At 29.5% G+C, this 24,513-nt stretch overlaps 1 protein-coding gene and 1 long non-coding RNA gene across 2 annotated transcripts in view; both read right to left on the bottom strand.

Annotated features, from left to right (window-relative positions):
• LOC111621629 (death-inducer obliterator 1-like) overlaps positions 1-15,699 on the bottom strand; it is a 41,509-nt gene extending 25,810 nt beyond the window's left edge. Inside the window, exons 1-7 of the mRNA XM_023363838.1 lie at positions 15,488-15,699; positions 12,228-13,813; positions 7,666-7,780; positions 6,002-6,126; positions 5,827-5,921; positions 1,774-1,906; positions 1,337-1,448 (exon numbers count right to left, since the gene is read on the bottom strand). Of these exons, the coding sequence (XP_023219606.1) occupies positions 1,337-1,448; positions 1,774-1,906; positions 5,827-5,921; positions 6,002-6,126; positions 7,666-7,780; positions 12,228-13,813; positions 15,488-15,573 (2,252 nt within the window). The 5' untranslated portion in view covers positions 15,574-15,699. The remainder of the gene's footprint in view (positions 1-1,336; positions 1,449-1,773; positions 1,907-5,826; positions 5,922-6,001; positions 6,127-7,665; positions 7,781-12,227; positions 13,814-15,487) is intronic.
• A 2,257-nt stretch (positions 15,700-17,956) lies between these two features.
• LOC111621631 overlaps positions 17,957-24,513 on the bottom strand; it is a 47,437-nt gene continuing 40,880 nt past the window's right edge. Inside the window, exons 2-3 of the long non-coding RNA XR_002756109.1 lie at positions 19,706-19,862; positions 17,957-18,673 (exon numbers count right to left, since the gene is read on the bottom strand). This is a non-coding gene — a long non-coding RNA (uncharacterized LOC111621631). The remainder of the gene's footprint in view (positions 18,674-19,705; positions 19,863-24,513) is intronic.

The following is a 24,513-nucleotide window of genomic DNA, read 5'->3' as shown; positions in this document are numbered from 1 at the left end:
TTTTTTCGATTTTGATAACTGTATGCAATACAAATTATACAGAGTTAAACTGACACTAAAATTAAAGCACGTCATTGTTTAGCAATACTAAATACCATCCAAGTTTTGATCTGCACAAGCCTGCAAAGTATCAGAACTGCAAAGTATCAGAACTCAACTGTTCAAAAACAATCAACTAAACTATGATGACTGTTTTTATCATATTTAACAGAATCAGTCAGTTTTGGTAACTTTTATTTTACTCCTAGGAGTCTCTACTAATTGAGTGATTGTCAAAAAAATAGGGGAAAGTTGATGGAAATTTATTGTAAAATTTATTTTGTTGTAAAGTTTAATGCTCAATAATCTTTATTAATTTCATTTTTATCAATATCAAAAAAAAAAAAAAAGTAATAAGTGAATCGAAACACAGCACAGCACTAAAATTATCAAACAACACCTGAACCAATCCATTTTATGATATATTTGACATTGAAAACAGCAATAACAGTTACGTGACTAATGCAAAATACATATGAAACGTCAATTTCCTCTAGTGAATACTCAGATTTCATCAATTTTCAACAACAATAACGTACGAGGTNCAAAAAAAAAAAAAAAGTAATAAGTTATAGTTTGTCATTTATAATATAGATATCAATTTAAATATTTCTTTCTATAAAACAAACTTCCAATTGAATAGATATGATTTAAATGCAATTTGTAAAAATTACTAAGAAAGCAATAAAAAAATTATTTATGCTGATTGATTCCTAAACATTTGTAAACAAAAATTCAAAAAGTTTTATTTCTAACTAATTTTGAAAAGAAAAAAATTTAATTGGATACAACAAATTTTGATAATTGTAAAGATAAAAAAATAATAAAAATTCCACATATTCGTGTAAAAGTTACAATAACAGTAAACTTAAGAATAATTGTTAATAAAGTCACATTTATAAAGAGCTGTAAGATATGTTGTGTTATCAACATGTGCTATTCAAGGAGGCTGAAGATCACAATGGCAATGAAATAGGAAAAAAACAATGATGACATTGAAAGTTTGAATGAACATGGTGATGAAGTATTGTTTCAGTGGTAATGGTTCAAGTTTTCAACATTTTTTAATGCAAATTAAAATAATAATAAAAGGCTGACATATTTAGGTCCTAATATTTTTCAAGAAGTATAGATTCCAGACTTGGGAGTCAACTGACATTCAGGCCAATACAGTATATTATTAATTAATAATAATAATAAATTATGTATGAACATGTGAATTCTGAATATTAACTTTTACTTTGTAAATTTCTATAATACAAAATGTAATAAATAAATTATAAATAAATATCTATACCTGTTTAATAAAATTCCTTTCAAAGTATTTCTAACGTTTAAACGAACGGGTTCTGGCTTTTGTTCATCATCTCTTCTTGAAATGGAATGAATTACTTTCTGATGTTTTACAACTGACAAATAAAAACTGAATTAATATTTTTAAATAATAATTAATTTGAAATACTAAATTACTATTATTTTTTAATCAATTCTAACTATCGTTATTATTAATTAAATACTATGAAAGGTACTATAAAGGTAAATTTTATCATTTTTAAATTATATAAAATTTATACTCAAATGCAAACTGGTTAATGAAAAAACTAATTTTTGTATTTCGTAGCTTTTTAAATAATTTTGTTAAAAAAATATTAATATATCTTCAGTTTAAAATCAGACGATTATTCCTGTAAAAATTTTTAAGGTTCAAAATAATGTATTTTCAAAGATACTAACCTATATTATCAGATGAAACAGCTTTATTTCCTTCAACTGAATGATCTTTCACTACTTTTTTGACTGAACTGTTTGACTTTGCAGACACTATAGAGATATTCTGTGGTACTATAGATGTCACCTTTGACTCAATCTTAAAATAAAAATTTAAACAAAATGTTAGCTTTAGTTTGTTTTTTAAAATACTGGTATAATGAATATTACTTTATTCACTAAATAAAAAATTTTAAACTGCTGTTTAAATTGTCATTTCTCTTAAATATAAATAATATTTTACAGAAATTCCAAATATTAATCATAATAAACATGTTGTTACAAGAATAACTGAGTGAGACTAAGCAATCATGTCATATTCAACAACCTAAAACAGTGATACAGGTTACTTGAATATGATAAAACAAATCTGCATTAAAAGGTTAAATCTTAATGTTATAATACAGTATTGCCTTGTAATTCAAATTTAATTCATTCCAGGAGACCGTTCAAACTCCAAACCATCATAAGTCTGAATCAATTCTTCCCATTAGAAATAATTAAAAGTGAATTAATCCATACCCAAACCCTAAACAATACACATTTTAATGAACTTAAAACAGGTATTTAAGGTAAAAATAACACTATTAAATGCCCTAATAATAAATTAACACAAAAAAACCATATCTGGTATGTCGTGCTTTGACTTTTGGAAAGGATCAACACCATACAAATAGTACAAAAATTATAATATGTATGGGAAAGATGCTCCTAAACTTTAAACATATCAAATGTGGTTTAAAAAGTTCTGTTCAGGAAATTTTGAACAAAAAGATACAAAATGTATGGGGACACCCAAAAACTGTCAACAGAGAATATTTGCATAAAAAATTGTTAAAAAGCAATGAATAAAACACAATATATATATAATTAAACACATCAAAAATAAAGCAAAAAATGCACTGAAAATACACAAGTGTAATGTGAGACCAAGAGAAGACTTGGATGCACAACAGATGTGTGTTTATGATTTGAGTGCATTTTTCATTGTATGTGTGGTTCAAACTTAGAAGTATTGTTCAAACTCCAAAGTAAATTTTTATCAAATTTAGCATTCGAAATCTGAAGAGTTTGAAGTTAGAGTTGTTCAAAGTACCACTGTATAGCTTCAATAGTTTCATCAACAAAGAGAATGATGTAAATTTGATATTTTATCTTTTATTGAAAAATAAGGAAAAAACTTATACATTGAAAAAAGATGCAAGTTTTACAACTTTTGAATTCCAACATTTTATAGTTAACTATTTCAACTTGTGTACTTAACAATAGTCTTCAAACAAAGATAAATACTGTAGGCCTATATATGCATTGACAGCCAATAGCTGAAGCAGTTAAGGTAACTACCTACTGCTCTGGGAACCTAGCTGTCTGTTCCCAATCCCTCATTACCTGGCTACCCCACAGTGATCCAATTTTCTTTAAAATTTCCTATGATCTGTCTTACTTGCAGTGGCGTAGCATGGGTGTCAGCTGCCCAGGGCAAAGGAAAATTTTGCTATCCCCTTATTTAGGTATCTCAATTTAAAAGACTAAAATTCAGTTTTGTCACAGAATAAGTAATGAAAAATCTGTGCTAGTGTTGCCACCTTTTTAAAATCGCTGACCCGGAGGGCAGGTGAGGCTTGTTCAAACAGATTCTTGATGCATGCACATGTCATTTTGCAATGCGAAGAATAATGTGCAGTGCACGCCGGTTCTAAATCAGTTATAGTTAGCGACTAGGGAGACTTGGGTAGGAGTAATGTAAGTAGAGGATTTGATCCCGGGATCTTGAAAATCGGGATCCCGGGATCCCTACCACTTTTCAGTCCCAAAATTTTCGAAATTAAGTTTTCCTAATCCCGAGATTTTCAGGATTGACATCATTTTAAAAAAGTTGCAAAATAGACTGCATGAAGCGAAACATTCAGTGCCAGTGCTTTTAACAGAATTGCTTGCCTATCATTTTAATATAAAATACAAGAAATTTTATTCCAAGCAAGCAGCAGAAATTAACCTAGCGGGCTTGCGATGCTTGCTTGGAATAAAACTTCTTGTATTTTCAACTAAAATGATAGGCAAGCAGTTCTCACTGGGTTACTTGGTAATATACTTCATTTTTGTATTTTTGAATTTTCGCGGGCGCCAATCGATTTTCTGGCGCAGTCGAGAGCACTACTCAGTGCGTTTTACCTGTCAATGTGTCAGCCATCTTGTTTTGCCAGTGTGGTTAATATAGACCCGACGCCTCTCGCTTAGGGGGGTCGACCTTAGGTGAAAAGGTTACGACCCCCGCCTTGCCCGTGATCTGTCAGGATGATGCGAGAAAGTCTTTTTACGTTTGGGAGTAGTGGTTTGCTGGATGCTGAGAGACTCACACAGAGACCGAATTTACAAAATTAACGTGTTTATTTTTAGAAAGGCATGCTTACAATGATCGAAACAATCGGGATTGTAGCCTTTACTCCTACAATCCCGATCTGTGTCGACCGGACTGTTTTCTTCCAACCTCCCCGTGTCCTCGAAGCTATAACTAGAACGGGCTTATAAGTATTTACTAACGATTCCTCCAACTTCCATCAAACCTAAACGCGTTTTCTCAGCAGCTGCATATATGTGCAACAAATTGAGAAGCAGACTTGGTGATGAGACACTGGATGCGTTGTTATTTCTCAGATCATATTTTCACAATTCAAATTAGAATGTTCCTATTTGATTAGTTTTCTTTATATTTAAGAAAAATGTGACTGATAATATTATTTTTAAATACTTTTTTCTAAGAAACTTACTATACTACTAATACTTACTAGGTTGTTACATGAATGTCGTCTGTTTAGTAGATGTTAAGAGAGATTTTTGTTAATTTTCAACATTTATTTGCGTAGTTTGTTACATAAAGGTTTTTTCAATTTATGTCAGTTTAAAGAGATCTCAGTGATGCTTAGAAAAGAATAAATTTAACATGAAGACTGAGTGATTTTTAAGTCTGGTTAGTCTGACTCTAAGTCTGATTACTTAGAGTGATTAAATTAGTTAGGTGTATACCGTAAAATATGTTGATTTTTGTCTAAATTTTGATTTGTTGATTTCTGTAAGATTTTCTTATTTTTTATTAATCCTCAATACCGAAATAATCCCAGGATCCCGGGATTGACTAAGTATAATCCCGAAATCCCGGAATTAGAAATAAGGACCGGTATCGAATTCCCTAAATGTAAGTAACGTAGATGACTTAGCTCTATTTATTGGATATTGGAGGTGTATATGTATATGTATTAATCATACAAGCAAAATATATATATATATATAAGATGAAATGGTTCAAATTTTTACAAGATATTATTATTATTATTTATTGTGAAATTTTGCCACCCTTTAAAATGTAATTTTGCCACCCCATAAAAAGTGCCACCCCTGCCGCCTCCACTACGCTATGCCACTGCTTACTTGTATCCTCAAAAGATTCTCTTATAACAATTTCAAGATTTTTTTATAATAATTTCATGACATGATAAGTGATGTCAATGAAAAGCTGTAATTGCTAATGATGTAATCCATACTAATCATGGGTTTGCCCATAATTGATATGGATGACATAGAATGGAATGGGTATGTAAAAAAGGACCTTTTAATGTTCAAAATAAAGAACAAAAAACTCCATGTTTAGCATTTTTCATCTAAGCTGTGGTATGTAAAAGCTAATTACTTCTGTTATTTTTGCTTTGTGTAATTCTGAAGATTGTTCCAAATTGCTATTTTAATTTGCTTTTATTCTATACACAGCTAATTATTTAAACTAAAAAATGCATTACATTATTTCCAAAAACAAGAATAAATTACATAAAAAAATCAATATTCTGTTTGATAATTTTAATTTTAAAATATTTAAATATTTTTAACAAAATTTAGAAAATGTTTTTGAATTTTCTTTATATATTCACAAATTACTTGAAAACTTTATAAAAATTAATTAATAGTTTTCAATCTCTAAAACAGTAGAAATTCTATTCATTCAATATCAATTGATACATAAATAAACACCTTATTTGATATCTTCACACTCTTTACAGAAGTAACTTTTGGTGGTGCTACTTTTTCTTCAGTGATATTTGCCTGTTTTGACTCTTCATTCTTTCCTATTATATTTAAATATATTTAGAAAACACAATTTAAAATTTCATTACAATCATATTAAAAAAAAAAAACATTTCAAAACCTTCAATGCATCTAGGGCACCACCATTCTTTTTTTGATTTTTCAAGCTGCCGTCCTTGCTGTTGCGTCACACCCACACAATTACCATGAAACCAATCTTCACAATGATCACACTGTATCATAAACCTTTTAAAAAAAATTTTAAACATTAATTGTTATTCTGATGAGCAATATAGTATAATAAATAAAAATTTAAACAAGTTTTTCACAAATAATAAATAATAAATAATTTATAAATTCATAAATATATGTTTATTTTATGCAAATTAATATACTAATAATGAAACTTTCGATTTGTTAGGTTGATCTATACAAGATTTAAATTCAGATCAGCCTAACAAATTCAAATTTTAGTTATTAATACAAAACCCTTAAGTTGCATATTTTGGCAAATGGTATATTTTAAACTTGTTTCATTAAATTTAAAATTTAAACTTTAAAAAAAGATAGCTGCATTGTTTCACTTCTATAACAATTTTTTTTTAAATCTTTCCACAGTGACCACGACATTCTATTATCCAATTGGAAGTAATGATCTAACAAGGCTGTTATTTAAAATATATTACTGTGCTTCAGTTATGTTCTAATGGACAGTATAAGCTATTGAATTTGTAGAAATGTTAGTTACTCTTCTTGAATTTCTTGAAATTTGTACTCTTCTCTATTCTTCAATCTCTACTTTCTCATGAAAAGTAGTCCATTACACTCGGTGAAAAATCTCTAGTCCAGTGATTCTCAACCTTTTTTTTGTCACGGTACACTTTCAATAACTTAAAAATTTGACGGCACACATGGTTACTTCGGTAAGTACCATAGGACAACCAGTGATGTCATAACATGATTTCTAAACACAATTAGTTATTTAGATCACATTTTCTAAACACCTTGGTAACTACTGGCAGTTACCAGTTACACCGGTTACAATTTCCAAATGCACTCTAGGAAGGAAGAACTGATTAAACTATTTGTCTGATGTCGCTTATGTATGGATATTCGCAGTGGCGGCACATTTCAAAAATCTCACGGCATACTAAAGTGCCGCGGCACAGTGGTTGAGAATCACTGCTCTAGTCAGTACATTAATTTGCATAAAATAAACACATATTTATGAATTTATAAATTCTTAGTTTTACATTTGCAAGTGAAATTCTTTATTTTGTAATGTATCATTTTTCTAAAATATATTTTTCTAACAACAACATAATTCCAAAGTCATATCATCTTTCCAATATGTAAAAAATTTTAATTAATGACAAATTATTTACAGCAGAAATACTATCTAAATTCAGTTATAACCCAGTAAATTGCATTTAACTAAGTAGTTTGATAATTAGAAGCATTTGAATATAGACAGGCAGATTGTCATCTAATAAAAAGTTTAATTATCAACAAATCTGAATTGTATTTTGATATATTTGGACAATATATCAAAAGCAGGATTCACATACAGCTATTGTGAATGTGAGAACATTAAGTTTTCACATATCACAGTTACATTATCTAGACTCCAGATAGTTGATCCTGACATATATGTGTCTGGATCTATAAATTTCATATAAAACCATTTAAATTATTAATTTCCATGAGAACTGATTACTTTATTTTAAAATATTCAAAGTGATTTATTTTTATAACATAAATTAAAGTTTGAATTGTAATAATAACCTTTCATCATATGGTTGTCGACAAATGCACCACAGTCGTTCTGGATCATCATCAGATGTGTGATTTTCTGCATCAGCATCACCTTTTCCTGTCAGTAACTTGATATATTTATTGCCTATATAATTAAAAAATACATACAGATCAGTCTAAATTTTATTCACAGGTATACATTTAATTATATAACATGTTAACTGCCATCCACCGTGCCGGCAGTCATACTGGCTTCGGCCGTACAGCGCCATCCGACTGCCTGTCGTCATATAAACAATGCAGTTTCACTCAAGGTTAAATTATCCTGGCTTCGTAAGACGTTGTTCTACATGCTAGTGGCAGCCTCTTGCAGACATCTATGAAGTTGGTTTCGACCGCCGGCGGTCGTATGGCCTGCAGTAGTTCAACGGCCGGAGGTCGTAGTTTTCTTAAATAAAAATCTATTTTATATCTGATAGTGTTTTTTTTAATAGTAAATAGTTTAAAATATCAAAAACTAGTTTTAATTATTCTTTTTTATCACATATAAAGTAAATAATATTACAAAAAAAAAATCAAAGTATATAAGCGCAAAATAATATATCTATATATATAACCCATTCAACGGGTATCCGTCTTCCGTCTGTCCCGTAACCGTTTGATGACAGACACTAGAGGCGCCCCTATCATGTGTCATATTTCAAACATTCAAATTAACAATTTTAATTCTTATTTAAATTAACAATATAAATTTTTATTATTCATTTGGCCAATAAATTATTATTTGGTCAATATAACAATATAAATAATTCAGTATATTTGTAATAGGAATTTATTATTTCAGGGGCTTATATCTCTCGAAGGGTTGCGAGTAGGGGTATGGTTCCTTTGACTTTATTGTTAGTACAGGGGTCTACGGTTTGGGGGGTTGCCACCTCTTCATTCGGAGGGTAAATCTTACCATTCGGACTTTAACAGAGCTGTAGAGCATATTGATAGGAACAAAAAAGTCAAAGGAACTGTGCCTCATGGAAATTTGTAAAGAACACCCACTAGGGGGGCATCCCAGGCTACTAGTATTTACAGAAAAAAACATGTGCAGTCCAAACAAATTGTAATATACTTAAATACTTTTAACACATACCATAGATGTAAAAACTTTTAAGTAGGGGAGCATGTCTAATTACAGCAAGTTGTGAAATAAATAGCCGGGGGATTGTAGTCTCCCATTCAAGGCCATACAACCACCGGTGGCTGTTCATATATTTTTCTTATCTTCACTCTGCTGACTGTTATATAACGACTGTTTTATTTACATTATAATAAAATATTAAATATCAAATTTTCTCATTTTAGAGTGTCAATACGCAAAATATCATATTACGGGTGGCAGTTAACATGCTAAGCATTACTATTTATTACATTATAGAACATTATTAAAGTAAAAAATCATCTTGCATTATATTGATAAACTTCAAAAGAATATTCTGTTTTGATTAAACATGATGGAAACATAAAGTCATTCTAGTTTTTCCATGTATTTTTAGCATAAAATACTATCAGCCAGTTTAATTGAAACTATATAAAATTTTAATAGTTCAGATATATCTTACACTACAATTAACACTGCAGTGTGACCCAAAAATATAGATAATCTATATGTTTTTATTTTATTTTTTTAAATATTAAGTATTTTTTAACAATGCAAATGGTAATTATTGTTTAATTATAGCATAATACAACATTATATAATTGTGTTTACAATATATGACAATTACATAAAGTGTTAACACAAAATACTTATTTTGTGATGTCCCAAAACTATAGATAAGTTTAAAGTTTGAACAATAGCAGTCCATTCTAACCCAGCTCCTAATTTTAATTAAATATAAAAGCACTTTACCACTGGTTCATTTAAATTTCTTTACAAACATTTTTCAGCTCTATTTATGAGCCTTTGTCAGGTAAATTGTGTTTGAATTCGGAACAACATAACATCGAACATTTTTTTTCAAATTCTAAATAGAATCAACAAGGATATAGTTAACAAATTTTTTAACTTTAAAATTCTAAATTATTATAATAATAATAAACTATTTCCAAAAAATTAATACAATAACCTCACTAATTAATATTTAAGATTAACAACTGTCCGATATTGTTGTACATATTACAAGGAGTTTTTACTTATCCCAAGTCTCTTTTTTAATAGCTTATCTCCATGCTATTGGAAATCACTGTAGGTCCCTGGCATTAATACATTAATTTCTAGTTGTGTTTAAAACTCTCAATTTTTTCTTTATTCATGGCTGTAGAGGGCAAATGTATCTCATTAATGATTTAGATTCCTCCCAAAGTACCAAAGTTCCTTGTATGGTTGCAATTGCTGCCAAGGCCATGTTTTCTTTCCCTTTCCTTACATCATATTGGTGTTATTTAACACTGTTTTTTAAATTCTTAATTACACCAACATATGCTGTTTTTAGATTAAGCTCTTCATTAACTATTGAGACCCTGTATACTCCTGCTTTAGTTTCTTCTGGGAGTGGATCCTTGTCATTTCACAGCATACAATAAAAATTAGGAGCTCTTTTACATACTATGTATGAGTTCTTTTCTTTGGAAAGCTTCTCCATTATATGCCTGATCTCCTTTTGGTATGTGAACTTTGTACAAACCATCTCATTTGTTTTCATTTTAGTGGTACTGATCTCATTATAATAATTAATCAGACTCAAACTATTTGTTAGAATATCCCAGTTCCTTAGTTATCCTCCTAATTCTTTCTAATTCTGCCTCCTTGTCCACCATACTTGTGTTGTACACGTGGGCTCTTTTAATTAAAGCCCTGAATGCGAGCACTTATATCATTCCAGGTCATTTGATATGGCCGGTATATATAAGAGACTGAACATTGGTTTTATGTACATCTTTGTGCTAATTTCTTTTGATCCTAAGGTAATGTCAATATCTAGGAAATGCACATTACTCTTACTTCTCTGTTCAAGTTTTAGCTTCAATCCTTTGTTGTTGTCATTTACTATGTCTATAAGTCTGGAAATACTATTTTACTTCCTCCGTAAATTAAATACATCATCAATATATCTTTTATACATTAATATGGCCTCTTCAAATTCTGGGATGGCTTGGTTTCTTTAATCCTTACCATTAGTTCACATAAAAGGCCTGACATGGGGCTACCTTTTGGTATCCCTTTATGTTGTCCAAAAATTCTGTTATTGAAGGAAAAAAATGAATAGTTTCAGATTAGGTCTGCTATTTCTAGCATGTCTTCTCTATGTCTGTCTGGTTCTGGAACTTGTTGGTATAAAAAATTGATAAGTGCTTCAAGAAATGGCTGAAGTTCAATAGATGGGTACATGCTTTCATAGTCCATGATTGTGGCAAGCTCTTCATCCATTAAAATGATGTTATGTAGAACACTTCAAAAGGGTTGCTTATGTTGAATTGATATTGTGGTAAAAGATTTTTTTTGTAAAAACCATGATGTCATCAGAACGAAAACAAATTTTCAAATATCTGACGTTCCAAATATTGTCGAACCTGAAGAAGGACATTAAATATAGCCGAAAACATTAGTTCGATTAAAGAAAATTGCTAGAAAAAGTGTCAAAGGTTTTATATTACTTAATTATCTTTAATTTTGAAATTATCAAAAGTCAATGTAAAATAATTTGCATACACAAATGAAATCATTTACATTTCTCTTAAATTCCTAACAATTCTGAAAAACATTGATTATATATACTTTTGGGACACACTGTATTTATAAATTACCTTCTAAAAATCATTTACTGTAATTTATAAAATTGGCATATTCTAGTAAAGTCTTCATTATGTACACTTCTCTAACTGGAAATCTTTAGTCAGCAGATTTTTTATTTCAAATAATTCAAACTTTATAAAATGAAAATTTAAACTACAGCTAATTGTACTCTTGTAAAAAAAAAAGCTTAAAAATTTCTTCCTTATTAACTAATGAGTTTCTTTTAAAATATGAATAGTCTAATTATTATCTGGTCATTTCAACAACTAGTAAATCTAATATTACATAATAATTGAATAAAAACATTGCATTGGACAACTAGAAAATCAAGTAACAAAGCTTTCATCCTATTTAATAACTTGTCTCATATTTTACTTTAATTTCATAAATAAATGTAATTGTATTTATTAAAAATGTTTTCTTTGATAAGTTGTTTGCATTAAAAGAATTACAAAACAAATTTTCTTAATAGTATGTAAAATTACTGGATGATCAAACAAAAAGTTTACTTGCAACTAGAGTTAGCAATAGCAGTGAAAAGTTTCAAATGTTATCCTTAGAATCCACAGTAATTAAATGTTCAAGATTTAAGCATTTGTCGCACTTCATAGTAGGATATTGAAAGTACAGCTGGCCCATCAGATCACCAAGTCTACTCTTTGCATATAAACTTTTAATTTGATCATCTGTCATAATGCAGCTTACAAACAGAAACTTGCAGGATGTTGGAGACTTTATACATAAACATATTAAACAATTAATTAACAATTAATATTAAGATATAATAAAATTCTTAAAATCTTACTTTTAATTTTTCCAATACTATATCTCGTAAAATGTTTCTTCTCTTTAGCTTCTAGATGAAAATCAATATTTTTCTTCTGTTTTCGATTACTTAAATTATCTTTCGCTACTTCATTTTTTACATTTGTCACATTGCTATCTGAATCTTTAATCTGTTTGATTTTAACTGCTTCTTTTATTTCATTATTTGATTGTTTATTTTGTTTACTTTTAATTATCTCTTTTACTTCACTGTTTGATTCTTTAATTTGCTTAGTTTTATCTGGTTCTTTTACTTCACTATTTGAATCTTTGGGCTGTTTTGCTTTACTGATTTCTTTTATTTGCAAAACTGGTTTTGATTCTACTTCTTTCTTTTGATTGCTTTCATTAGTGATATTACTTAATTTCAAATCAATATGATTTGTGTCTTTCTTATCTGATTCTTCATTGATTAATTCTTTAGAAGTCATTTTGATTATTTTATTTAGGTCAGAAAATTCATCAGATAAAGGTGATCCTTCCAATAATGCTAAATGACGTTCAATTTCTTCATCAATTTGTTCTGATGTTTTTTCTTCAATTTCTTCTGTAACACTTTCATCTTTAACAGCTTCTTTGACTTTTGATAATGATTGTTCATTTTCTAAACAATTTAATTTATCGTCTGCATTATCAACTACACCTTTTTCTTTTTTTATAGAACTTTCTTCTGTAGATGTTTTCCTTTTCACCATCACATCAGGCTGACTGAAAAGAGCAGGTTCATCAACTAATGACTTACTAGATTCTCTTCTGTTATGTAGCTTCTTTAGTTTTTTCATTCCTTTTGCCAATTTATCATCTTTTATTTTGTTTTTGTCTTCAGATAAATCTGTTTGTTCCCCTTCATTAATTTTAATTTCTTTTACTTTATTTTCACTATCAGATGAATGCTTACGACTTCTTTCAATTGAGTGTGATTTACAGAGTTTTCTCTTACTCTTTTCGGTAGATTTCTTCTCCTCTTTTATATCTGATTTAGAACTTGATTCAGATGAAGTCCGTTTCTTTTTCTTTAGCCTAACAGTTTTCTTTCCTTGTAAATTTTTAATATTTGTTTCAATATTGCTTAGTTCATCTTCATTTGAAACCATTTTTTCACTCATTTCTGCATTTATTTTTGTTGAATCAGATTCTTCTGCTTTACTTTTATCAGTTTCTTTAATGTCATCATCATCACTATGAAGTGGATGGCTTTTCTTCTGTTGTATTGATTTTCTTGCACTTGCTTTCTCTTTGCCTGAAACAATTATAATTTCAGCTGACATTTTCTCAGGTGCTACATCATTAATTTTTTCTTGTACTTCTTCATTAATGTTGGAATTACTATCTCCATTGGAAGATTGATTTTCTTTTTGTTGAACATTTCCATTTTGGGATTTTCGTCTTTCCATTTCTTCTTTTTCCCGTCGCTGTAACTCAGCATTTTCTGCTTTAATTTTTTCAACTTGTTCTCTCTGAATTTTGTCTAACTGTCTCTGAGATCGTCTCAAAGAAGGTGAAGTTGGCTTAACCTGTGTACTTTTCTTAACAGAAGAATCTGTCTTGTCAGAAGAGCTTTCACTTCTAATTTAAATATAAAAAAAAATCACTGTAATTCAAAATTATTAAAAAACTGTTATATTAATTCAATTAATCTTTTAATTAATTTTATTATTTTACAAGTAATTTATAGCAAATATATTTTCACAAATGAATTTTTAAACCCATTTTCAAGATACTCTAAACGTAATATTGTAAGATCTGAACCGCCCCTGTGGTTAATTATCAATTTAATAAATCCTCGATAAATCCCCTTTTCCCCTGTGTCACGTGGAAAAATACGAAATGCTGATTGGAGCAAATTCACGAAGAAAAAGAAAGAATTTTGCATTATTCGGGGAGTACGCCATGAAATCCGAAAGAAGGAAGACGTATTTCATACCATCTCCTGAAGGCCAATGCCAAAAGTCGAATCCAGAAGATTTTATAAAATGAGTTTAAATCAGTAAATAGGGAAGAAACTATTTAAATATATGCCATTCAAGACCTATTCAAGGAAGAACTATAGTATAAAGTTAAAAGACAGAAGATGATAAAGTTATACCAAGGTAGTATGATTATAATAGAAATTGTGAGCTCTCTCTCTCAAAAAGCTTTATTTGAATATTCTATTTGTATAATTTTGTTGTTTTGTTCCATTAAACCTTTGTTTTATTTATAAAAAGGAAATGTCTTTCAATTCGATTCAGATAACGAAGAGGTTCATTTTTGTATCATCTCAACACGCATGTTAATCCACGTATCATAAAAGTGATTAACTGGTGTCGGGAATCCTGACGAGGAAAAGGGTGATTACACGATCACCTATTCCTGCTAAAATTAACGCTCTCCTAGAAAAAGTAGTGAGCCAATCTTGTGATTGTGTGCCCGTAAGTGGCTTAGACTCAGTTCTACATCCGTGGCTTCTCACAATATCATTATATTCAAGTTAGTGTATGCATGTGTATATATTGTGTATTTAATCATATTCACAATATATGCATTAATATAGGGTGAGCAAAACAAAATTCATAAAAATGGAAAATTATTGAAATGAAATATGATCTTTCATGATAAGTATTGTCAGCATAAGGAGGATTATGGACAGGAGAGAATAATTAATTCCAAAAACCTCCAATGGGTGCATTGACATACAAAAGATAGTAAACAGATGTGCAAATGACAATGAAAATGACTTTCAGTGTCATTTCTAATTGTGGAAGTATTTACATTTCTGAGTGTTTCAATCAGTTCCTTCCACACTGTTGGAATTGAAAAAATGCTATTTGCCATGAGGTAACATCCATCCATCCGGACATGCTGCACTCTGTAGACGAAAGTGTTGTTACTCAGCTAAATTCTCTTATACCCTGTGGTGGAGGCCAGGTCAAACACTTGTCTAATAAATACATTGAAAGCCATTTGAAAATGTTTTGAACTAATTTTTCCCATCAACAAAAATTCTCATGTTGACAACACTTATCATATAAACTGCATTTCATGCTTATAATTCTTCCATTTTTTATGAATGTTTAAAGTTGGATATATACATCTGTAATTATAACATAGCTATATGTGCAATTTTATAGATTACTGTAACTGTATTATATTTTCTTGATACATCAAGATGTGAACACAAGTTATGGAGAAAGTTACTTATTTTTTAATTTTCCATTTAAATTAAAATATCAAAACTAATATTCAATATTTTCTACTCACTGCGAAAACTTATTTTGAATATTTCTAAGTAAATCTTCTGGAAAGCTTGTATAGCAATGATCTTTCAGAATAACATCAAGTTCCATTGCTTGTAAATTAAGGTCTTCAGGAAGTAATTCTGTGCTCAAACCAATATCGACTTCATTTGACTCAGAAAACAGTACCTGATTACCATCGTTTTCAAACACCTATGCAGTAAAGTAAAATATTATTTATTTAAATGCTTTATGACAATAACTTAGTACAGTACATCTTAAATTTAATGATTCATAATATTTTAATTATTTCTCAAAGCTATATTATTAATTTCAACAGGAATATAAATTATCTAATCTTCAATTATCCAGACTTCCATGTAACTCAACCGCATGTTATTATGAATTTTTCTTTCTTCTTCTGAGCAAATTTCAATAATAAAATTTGTTAAGAAATAAATTAGCAAGTCTTCCAAGNTGAATAAATGAATAAATTTTTTGCATTTTATGCATGAGTACAAACAGGAGTTACAGAAATACAAAATTAAAAATTAAATATTCAATGTCAATATTTTCAGGAATTTGTTTATAAATAACTTTTTCTTAAATTTATGTGAAATATAAATTTACAAAAATTATGATGTTTTACAAAATTGAGATTTTATTTTTTAAAAAAATCTAATATTTACCTAGACTTTCTTTCTCCGGTGTTCCTTCAAATAATTTCACTGAGTGAGAAGATTCTTGAAGTAACACTTTTGCCTGCTCTGACTGTAGAACAGCATCTATTTTTTGTATCTGATCTTGAGACATAGCTAAAAAAGGATTTTCCTCACATTCCATATCCTGTAAATAAAGCAGACTATTTTTTAAAAAATTTCTAAAGCATTAAATTTACAATGTTAAGTTTAATAAAAAAATTTTTTAACACATTCTTCTATATTATAATATATCATATTTTTAAATATAGTAAAATAAATTTGTTTAACAACCCCCAATTGGTTCATGTAAATATATTGTTAAATTGATTGACCCTTTGAAAGATTCATCAATAACTAGGTTGGGAACCTCTATTTTAAATCTATCTTTATTTAATTATGTAGTTAAATATTTTGCTGATATATCTATTTAAGGGATTAAATGATAAATAAATCTCTTCTAATAATATTACATTCATATTTTTAACAAGATTATGTCTTGTTTATAAAATCATACTGCCTGATTTTCTTACCAGCATAGAGGTATGAAGGAGTACATGTCAAGAGTTGATATTTGGCACAGAGTATTAGGTGCCTAAATCATTTGCACATAAAAAAATCCAGACTCTTAGGTAGTCAGGGGACCGAGAATCAAGTCAAAATAAAATACAAAATGGTGACCCTCTTCTACAAACAGGCAAAACAGGCACTTCACCCCACTGAAGTCAGGTGGGGAGAATATTATCCATAGTCATTCTAAGTGAACTCTGACCTTAGAACTGAACATGTAGTTTCTTCTACGTTAAATAAAATTTGTAATCTAATTTTGTAAATTTGGGAGTGCTTCAAATATGACGTTAAAACGGTTTTATGTCGTTACAAGTGGGTTTTTTAACATTATCTAGTATAGTAAAATCGTAGGACCGATAAACATTTGACATTATATTAGGGTTGTCGTTACATTCGATGACATTATAATCGGGTTAAACTGTATATTGTTTGTGCAAAATAAAAAATAATTTCGGACGATACAATATCCACGATTATTTTTTTCAAAAGCAGGAACTTTTTGTTATGCATCAACAAAAATTCAACCCGGGCCGACATGCAACAGAGAGAAATTTTGAAATTAGGTTAATTTCATCAAAGATGCATCGTGGACGATCTCGTGGTCATGGCCGGCAAAGTTTGAACGATCGCACCCAAAAGCAGTAATATCAAAGATGATAGGAGAATGAGAACGAGACCTGACGTGAGCATCAAAGTGATTCCGTCTGCGAGAAATAGTCTTGTCCCAAATACGGTTTTGCCATTTTACTTGTCGAGAATAATTCTTAGAACCTCTAAAACAAATTATTTAGTATTAATTAATTACATAGCCATATTAAAGCTAAATAGTTCAGCAATTAATTTGGCTTTAAATTTTACTTTTAATCAACATATACTATCATATGTAAATTATATCTTAACAAGGAAGACATATCACTTTGACAAACAAACATACAGAGANTAAGAAGTGAACTCTGACCTTAGGACTGAACATGTAGTTTCTTCTATGTTAAATAAAATTTGTAATCTAATTTTGTAAATTTGGGAGTGCTTCAAATATGACGTTAAAACAGTTTTATGTCGTGACAAGTGGGTTTTTTTAACATTATCTAGTATAGTAAAATCGTAGGACCGATAAACATTTGACATTATATTAGGGTTGTCGTTACATTCAATGACATTATAATCGGGTTAAACTGTATATTGTTTGTGCAAAATAAAATATAATTTCAGACAATACAATATCCACGATTATTTTTTTCAAAAACGGGAACTTTTTGTTATGCATCAACAAAAATTTAACCCGGGCCGACACGCAACAGAGAGAAATTTTGAAATTAGGTTAATTTCATGGAAGATGTATCGTGGATGATCTCATGGTCGTGACCGGCGAAGTTTGAACGATCGCACCCAAAAGCAGTGATACCAAAGAAGATAGGATAATGAGAACGAGACCTGACTTGAGCATCAAAGTGATTCCATCTCCGAGAAATAGTCTTGTCCCAAATACAATTTTGCCATTTTACTTGTTGAGAATAATTCTTACAACCTCTAAAACAAATTATTTAGTATTAATTAATTACATAGCCATATTATAGCTAAATAGTTCAGCAATTAATTTGGCTTTAAATTTTACTTTTAATCAACATATACTATATCATATGTAAATTATATCTTAACAAGGAAGACATATCACTTTGACAAACAAACATACAGAGACCCAAATTTTGATAAGTTTTTATAAAAGGACAAAAAACTATTCCATCCAGAAATATATTATTAATAATGTAAAGTAATAGATGATTCATATAGAATGAAATCCAGATATGTGGTTATATATTTACAACTGATGGGCCAAAAACAAAGATATTGTATTAACTATTACCTTATTTTGTGCTAAACAAGAGATAGTATATCACATACTTTACATCAGCAATTCTCAAACTTTTCTGGCACACAGCACACTGTAAAACATGAAAAATTTTTCTGGCGTACTTTGTGTACACAATTAAAAATATATTAATTAATATATTTTAAATTATAAATAGATGTGTTCTACAATAACTGCTACCCCATAGACAAGTGATGGCAAACCTTTTTCTGACAGTATTTCAAAATTGAATTCAAAATTTATTAAATCCAAATCTTGGGTCAAATATTTAATTTAATTAATTAAAAAATAAAATAAAATTTGTAAGCATTTTTGTTATTTAACTTTTTAATCTGTATTAGAAAAATAACAATAAACTCTAAGTGAAAAGAAAATAATATGATTATAACAGAAAAATATTTCATTTAATGGGAAATTTGCTATTGTTTATTTGATGATAATTTTTCTATCTGAGGTTCATAATTAAGACTTTTCATGACAGCTTTAGGATCTTGCACTTCCATGCTAAATATGCAAAGTTTTGAAATTTATTAAGTATTTTTTTAATAATTTATAAAACCAAATTTTTTATAAGAAACCAATATGGGGAACCTTGAAATTGTTGTGTGGAAATAGCTTTGCCATCACTGTTATAAACAAATATCTATAGATCCACGATAAACAAATAGCTAGGTTTTTGCTATTTGTTTATCATGGATGTAATAAATCCTCATACAAATCAGTTTCTTCTGATTTTCAAAATATACCTTTATAATATTCATGTCACATTTGACCATCTCTTAAAACATTAGTGTGCCTTGATGCACTGTTTGAGAATCACTGCTGTATAATATGCTTAAATTTTAAATTCTCATTTGTTTTTCACAATATATTAGGAAAAAATTTGTTTATTTATGAATAAATGAATAAATTTTTTGCATTTTATGCATGAGTACAAACAGGAGTTACAGAAATACAAAATTAAAAATTAAATATTCAATGTCAATATTTTCAGGAATTTGTTTATAAATAACTTTTTCTTAAATTTATGTGAAATATAAATTTACAAAAATTATGATGTTTTACAAAATTGAGATTTTATTTTTTAAAAAAATCTAATATTTACCTAGACTTTCTTTCTCCGGTGTTCCTTCAAATAATTTCACTGAGTGAGAAGATTCTTGAAGTAACACTTTTGCCTGCTCTGACTGTAGAACAGCATCTATTTTTTGTATCTGATCTTGAGACATGGCTAAAAAAGGATTTTCCTCACATTCCATATCCTGTAAATAAAGCAGACTATTTTTTAAAAAATTTCTAAAGCATTAAATTTACAATGTTAAGTTTAATAAAAAAATTTTTTAACACATTCTTCCTGAAATCCATGCATAATTAAAATTTAAATAGTTTTAAACTGGATCAAAATTTAAATAAAAACACCCACCTTGGATATTATAAATATTTATAATATCTAAGTGACTTCCTTTAATTACAATATAGTATTATCCCTACAGTATAGCAGTCAAGTTACTCACTGACAATCTTTAACTAATGATTCAACTAATAAAATAATATACAACATATAATATGGTTCAGTAAAATTATGAAACTAGTGTTCACATTCGAATATCCATATTTACATTTTAAACTATAATTAGGAAAGTGCTAGAAGTAACTTTCTTGAGAATTCACTACAATATTTTTTTATACAAAAGTAATATTTTTCAAATATATTTAATAGTACAGGATGATCATAATTAAAAAGTAGGTGTTCAGAACTTTCTATAGAAGAAATTTATTTTGTAAATATCAACCAAATTTGGGCATCACTGGCCCATTAATGTTCATATTACATAAATTTTCTAATAAATTTTTGGTATAAAAGAAGTTTCAAAATGTTCTTCACAATTCTTTGACAGATGAACAATCATGGTGTTCAATTTGCTAATTGTGCATTACTAGTTAGACTGTTCTATCAATGAAACAGCACAGTCATCTCAGCCATCTGTAATTGAAATAAAACTTTATTTATCCTTACTACACAATGAAGCACACTCAATAGACACCAGGCTTTCTTTACTTCTGTCTTTATTCTGCTGTTTAGGTGCCGATACACATAAAACATAGAATTTTATACATGGTATTAAATATGGAATAACAAAGAACCAACAGAAAAGGGCAAGCCTCCAAAATATGTATCAGCATCTAAACAGGAAAATAAAGACAGAAGTAAAGAAAGCCTGGTGTCTATTGAGTGCACTTCATTGTGTAATAAGTATAAATACAGATAAAAGACATACAGTCGACCCCCCTATAACACGGGTTCCTATAGTTCGGATTCCTATATCATGGCAAAAAAATTGCGACAGTATTCGTACAAACATGCTAAAAAAAACTCCATTAATTCGGTAAAACGTCATCGCCGGCTCGTATTGCGACAGGATTGCACAAACCATTGAGTTTAAACAAGCAGCAGACCTACCAAAAACCATTTATTATTTAACGTCCTTAAAAATTATATTTATATTAATGATGTCTTTAGAGACATCATTAATATAAATATAATTTTATCTAAAGTTCAGCGAATTTTTCACAAAAAAAATAATTTATCAGGAAGCACGCGAGTGCCATTTGATGACAACCTCCACGATGAAAACAAGCTTAAGCAACGGCGTAGTCAAACGGTGCACACTCGGTAAGTAATCCTACAATTTTTTGTTTATAGCATAGTTTATATGGATTATTCCCAAAAAATTATATGTATTTTGGAAATGTTGAGTCGAATTAGTCTAGAATAGATTAATTTTATGGAAGAAACTTTTCAAAAAGCCATAGTCCGTAAACTGCACACATGCCGGGCTGTGATTGGCTGGACTCCTAGAAGCTGGATTCATAAAAACAGGAACGTATCTACCGTGTTATAGGGGTCGACTGTAGTTTCAAATTGGAAGAAGGATAAAATAAAACTGTTTCACTTTGTTTATTAACTCCCAAACTTCATCAGAAAATGTATGTAATATGCGCATTAAGAGAACAGTAGTGCCAAACTTTGACCTATTGTCTAAATTTTGAATTAAAATATTTTCCCAAAATAGAAACAGCATATTCATGACAGTATATGTACCAAATTTGGTTGAGATTTGCTTTGATACAGTGCTTTGAACACCTACACTTTAATTATAATCATCCTGTATTTTTAAAAATACTGAAGGCACTATAAATGTTATTTGGACTTAAAATGTCTCAGACACTCTAGCAACATGGGTCCTGTTGCCCTTTCATTATGAAAGTGTTATAAAGTTTCATTGTACTTAATTATTTATATATAATAACTATTCTTATATTAGAAAAAGTAATATATTTATTTGAAATTGAAGTCCAAATAGTAATCAGACTCATAAACTATACGATAAAGTTAGATATCTAGCAAGAGAGTTCAAACCACACACAGAAATAATTAAAAATGATGAAAATGAAATCATAACTGATGCAGAAGGGATTGCAGATGTCTGGAGGAAGTATTGTGAGAAACTTTATAAAGACACTGGACAAACAAATGGTAATAATCAACTTCAGAATGGATGGACAAGTGAAGTTGAACCATCTATTCTTAAATCAAACGTAGAAAAAGTCATAAATACATTAAGAAATCACAAAGTTCCAGGACCTGACAACACAACCTCCAAAATTTTAACAGCAATGGGTGAACTGAGTGTTGATATATTTCATAAAATCTGCTCCCTAATTTGAAAATCCGGATATCAGAGGAATGGTTTAAATCAATATTTATTCCAATTTATAAAAAAGATGCACCAACAGACTGTAGTAACTACAGAACTATCAGCCTAATTAACCATGCTGGTAAAGTAATGCTCCAAATAATTAATAACAGTTTGAAACCCTTCCTATTACTTGAAATAGCTGAAGAATAGTCAGGGTTTAACCCTGGTAAAGGAACTTGTGAACAAATCTTGAATGCTCAACAAATCATTGAAAAAGCCTATGAATTTAATGTCAAAGCTTACCTTTGTTTCGTAGACTATACCAAAGCCTTTGATTGTGTAAAATGGCACAAATTGTGGCCCACTCACCAGAACATGGGAATCCCATGCCATCTTATTTCGATGATCAGAAATTTATATGAGAACAACTCTGCAAGAATAAGAGTTAACAAAACTATATCTAATACATTTACATCTGAAGCTGGTGTAAGACAGGGATGTATTCTTTCCCCTTTACTCTTTAATGCTTATTCTTTAATAAAATAATCATGAAAAAGGGTATTAGATAACTGGGACAAAGGCATTTCCATCAGGAGCCGAAAAGTTAACAACCTAAGATACACTGATGATACACTTATTATAGCATCCAGTGAATCAGAACTTGAATGTATTATGAAAAGTCTTGAAACTGAGAGCAGATAATATGGATTGCTGATTAATGGAAGTAAAACAAAAGTTATGATAATTGATTGTTCCTTGACACATACTAAGGAAATTACAGACTATAAGGTGGTGAATGAATTTATTTACCTTGGATCAATTCTTATGAATAAAGGAGAATGCGATAATTAAATTAAATGCAAAGTTTGCCTTGCTCACAATGAAACCTCTAAATTATTTAGAATTTGGAAAGATTCTGCAATCACTATTTTTAATAAACTATAGCTCACAAGAACACTTATTTTTTTCAATTACTACTTATGACTTGGAAACCTGGACCATAAATGCCACTTCTCGGAAGAAACTCGATTCCTTTGAAATATGGACATATAGAAGATTGCTGAGAATCTCTTGGATAGAGCACCGAACAAATTTCTCCATCCTAAATCAACTGAAAATCACAACATGCATTACCACTAAAATATACCAATCCTACCATAGCTTCTTGAGACATATTTCCAGATGCAAAAATGGATTTGAGAAACAAATTCTAGAAGGGAAGATCAATGGCAAATACCCTAGAGGCAGACGCCGAATTAGGTGGGCAGACCAAGTAATGATTACAGGACATACAATGTATGAAGCCATCCAAATGGCACAACACCATGAACAGTGGAAAGATACAATTAATTTCAAGAAAGCAATTTGTATATCACCATGCCCTCTGAAGGGCATAGGACTAAGAAAAAGATTTAGTTTCATTTATTTGGTTATGGTAACGCAACAAATGAGCAATCTGTTGAGGGGGATGCATCCCAGGAAAACTTTTATGTAAAGCTTGCCCCAATTTAAGTGGTAAATTAACAGTAGAATTGTGGATGGGGTCAATTTGTCAATTGTCAACCCTGTTCACTTATTGTTTTTCTATATAAAGACACTGAAAGCACCTTCTGTACTTTTCCAGCAATTAATTTCTAATAAAACTAACATTTTCAGCCTGATTATTAAGCCTTCAACAGGTTTTTGAACAGAGATTCTATTTTTCTGATGAAGACTTATTAATCAGGCCGAAAACATTTTATTAAAAATTAACTGCTAAAAAAGTATTTAAGGTGTTTTCAGTGACTTTATATACTGTGCGGTTCTAGCTTAGACTATTATCGATATTTTTTTCTAATAGTTCAATTAATATATATCTGACTGACTTGAAATTTTATGAGTTTTCCTGATTGGTGCCTTTACCAATTAGTAAAACATGTAATTAAATAACTTTAACAGAAGCCAAAAAAAGTGAATATACAGTAGACCCCCCTATAACGCGGGTTCCTATAACGTGGCGAAAAAATTGTGACGGTATTCGTATAAAGACGCTAAAAGGGACTCTTAAAACGTCATTGCCGACTCGTGTCGCGACAGGATTGGTCGAATCTGGACCAATAGTAGACGAGCAGCCGAACTACTTATACGGTACAGAGAGTTTAGGCGAGTAAGTTGAGTTTACTATCGTCTGTACAGTATTATATATAAATTAGGTACTATATATTAATTATAT

The sequence above is a fragment of the Centruroides sculpturatus genome, unplaced genomic scaffold (genome assembly GCF_000671375.1).
Source record: "Centruroides sculpturatus isolate CEXI.00-Female unplaced genomic scaffold, Cexi_2.0 scaffold232, whole genome shotgun sequence".
Lineage (NCBI taxonomy): Eukaryota > Metazoa > Arthropoda > Arachnida > Scorpiones > Buthidae > Centruroides > Centruroides sculpturatus.
Note: the sequence above shows the minus strand (reverse complement) of the source record. Positions and strands in the feature narration are given on the sequence as shown.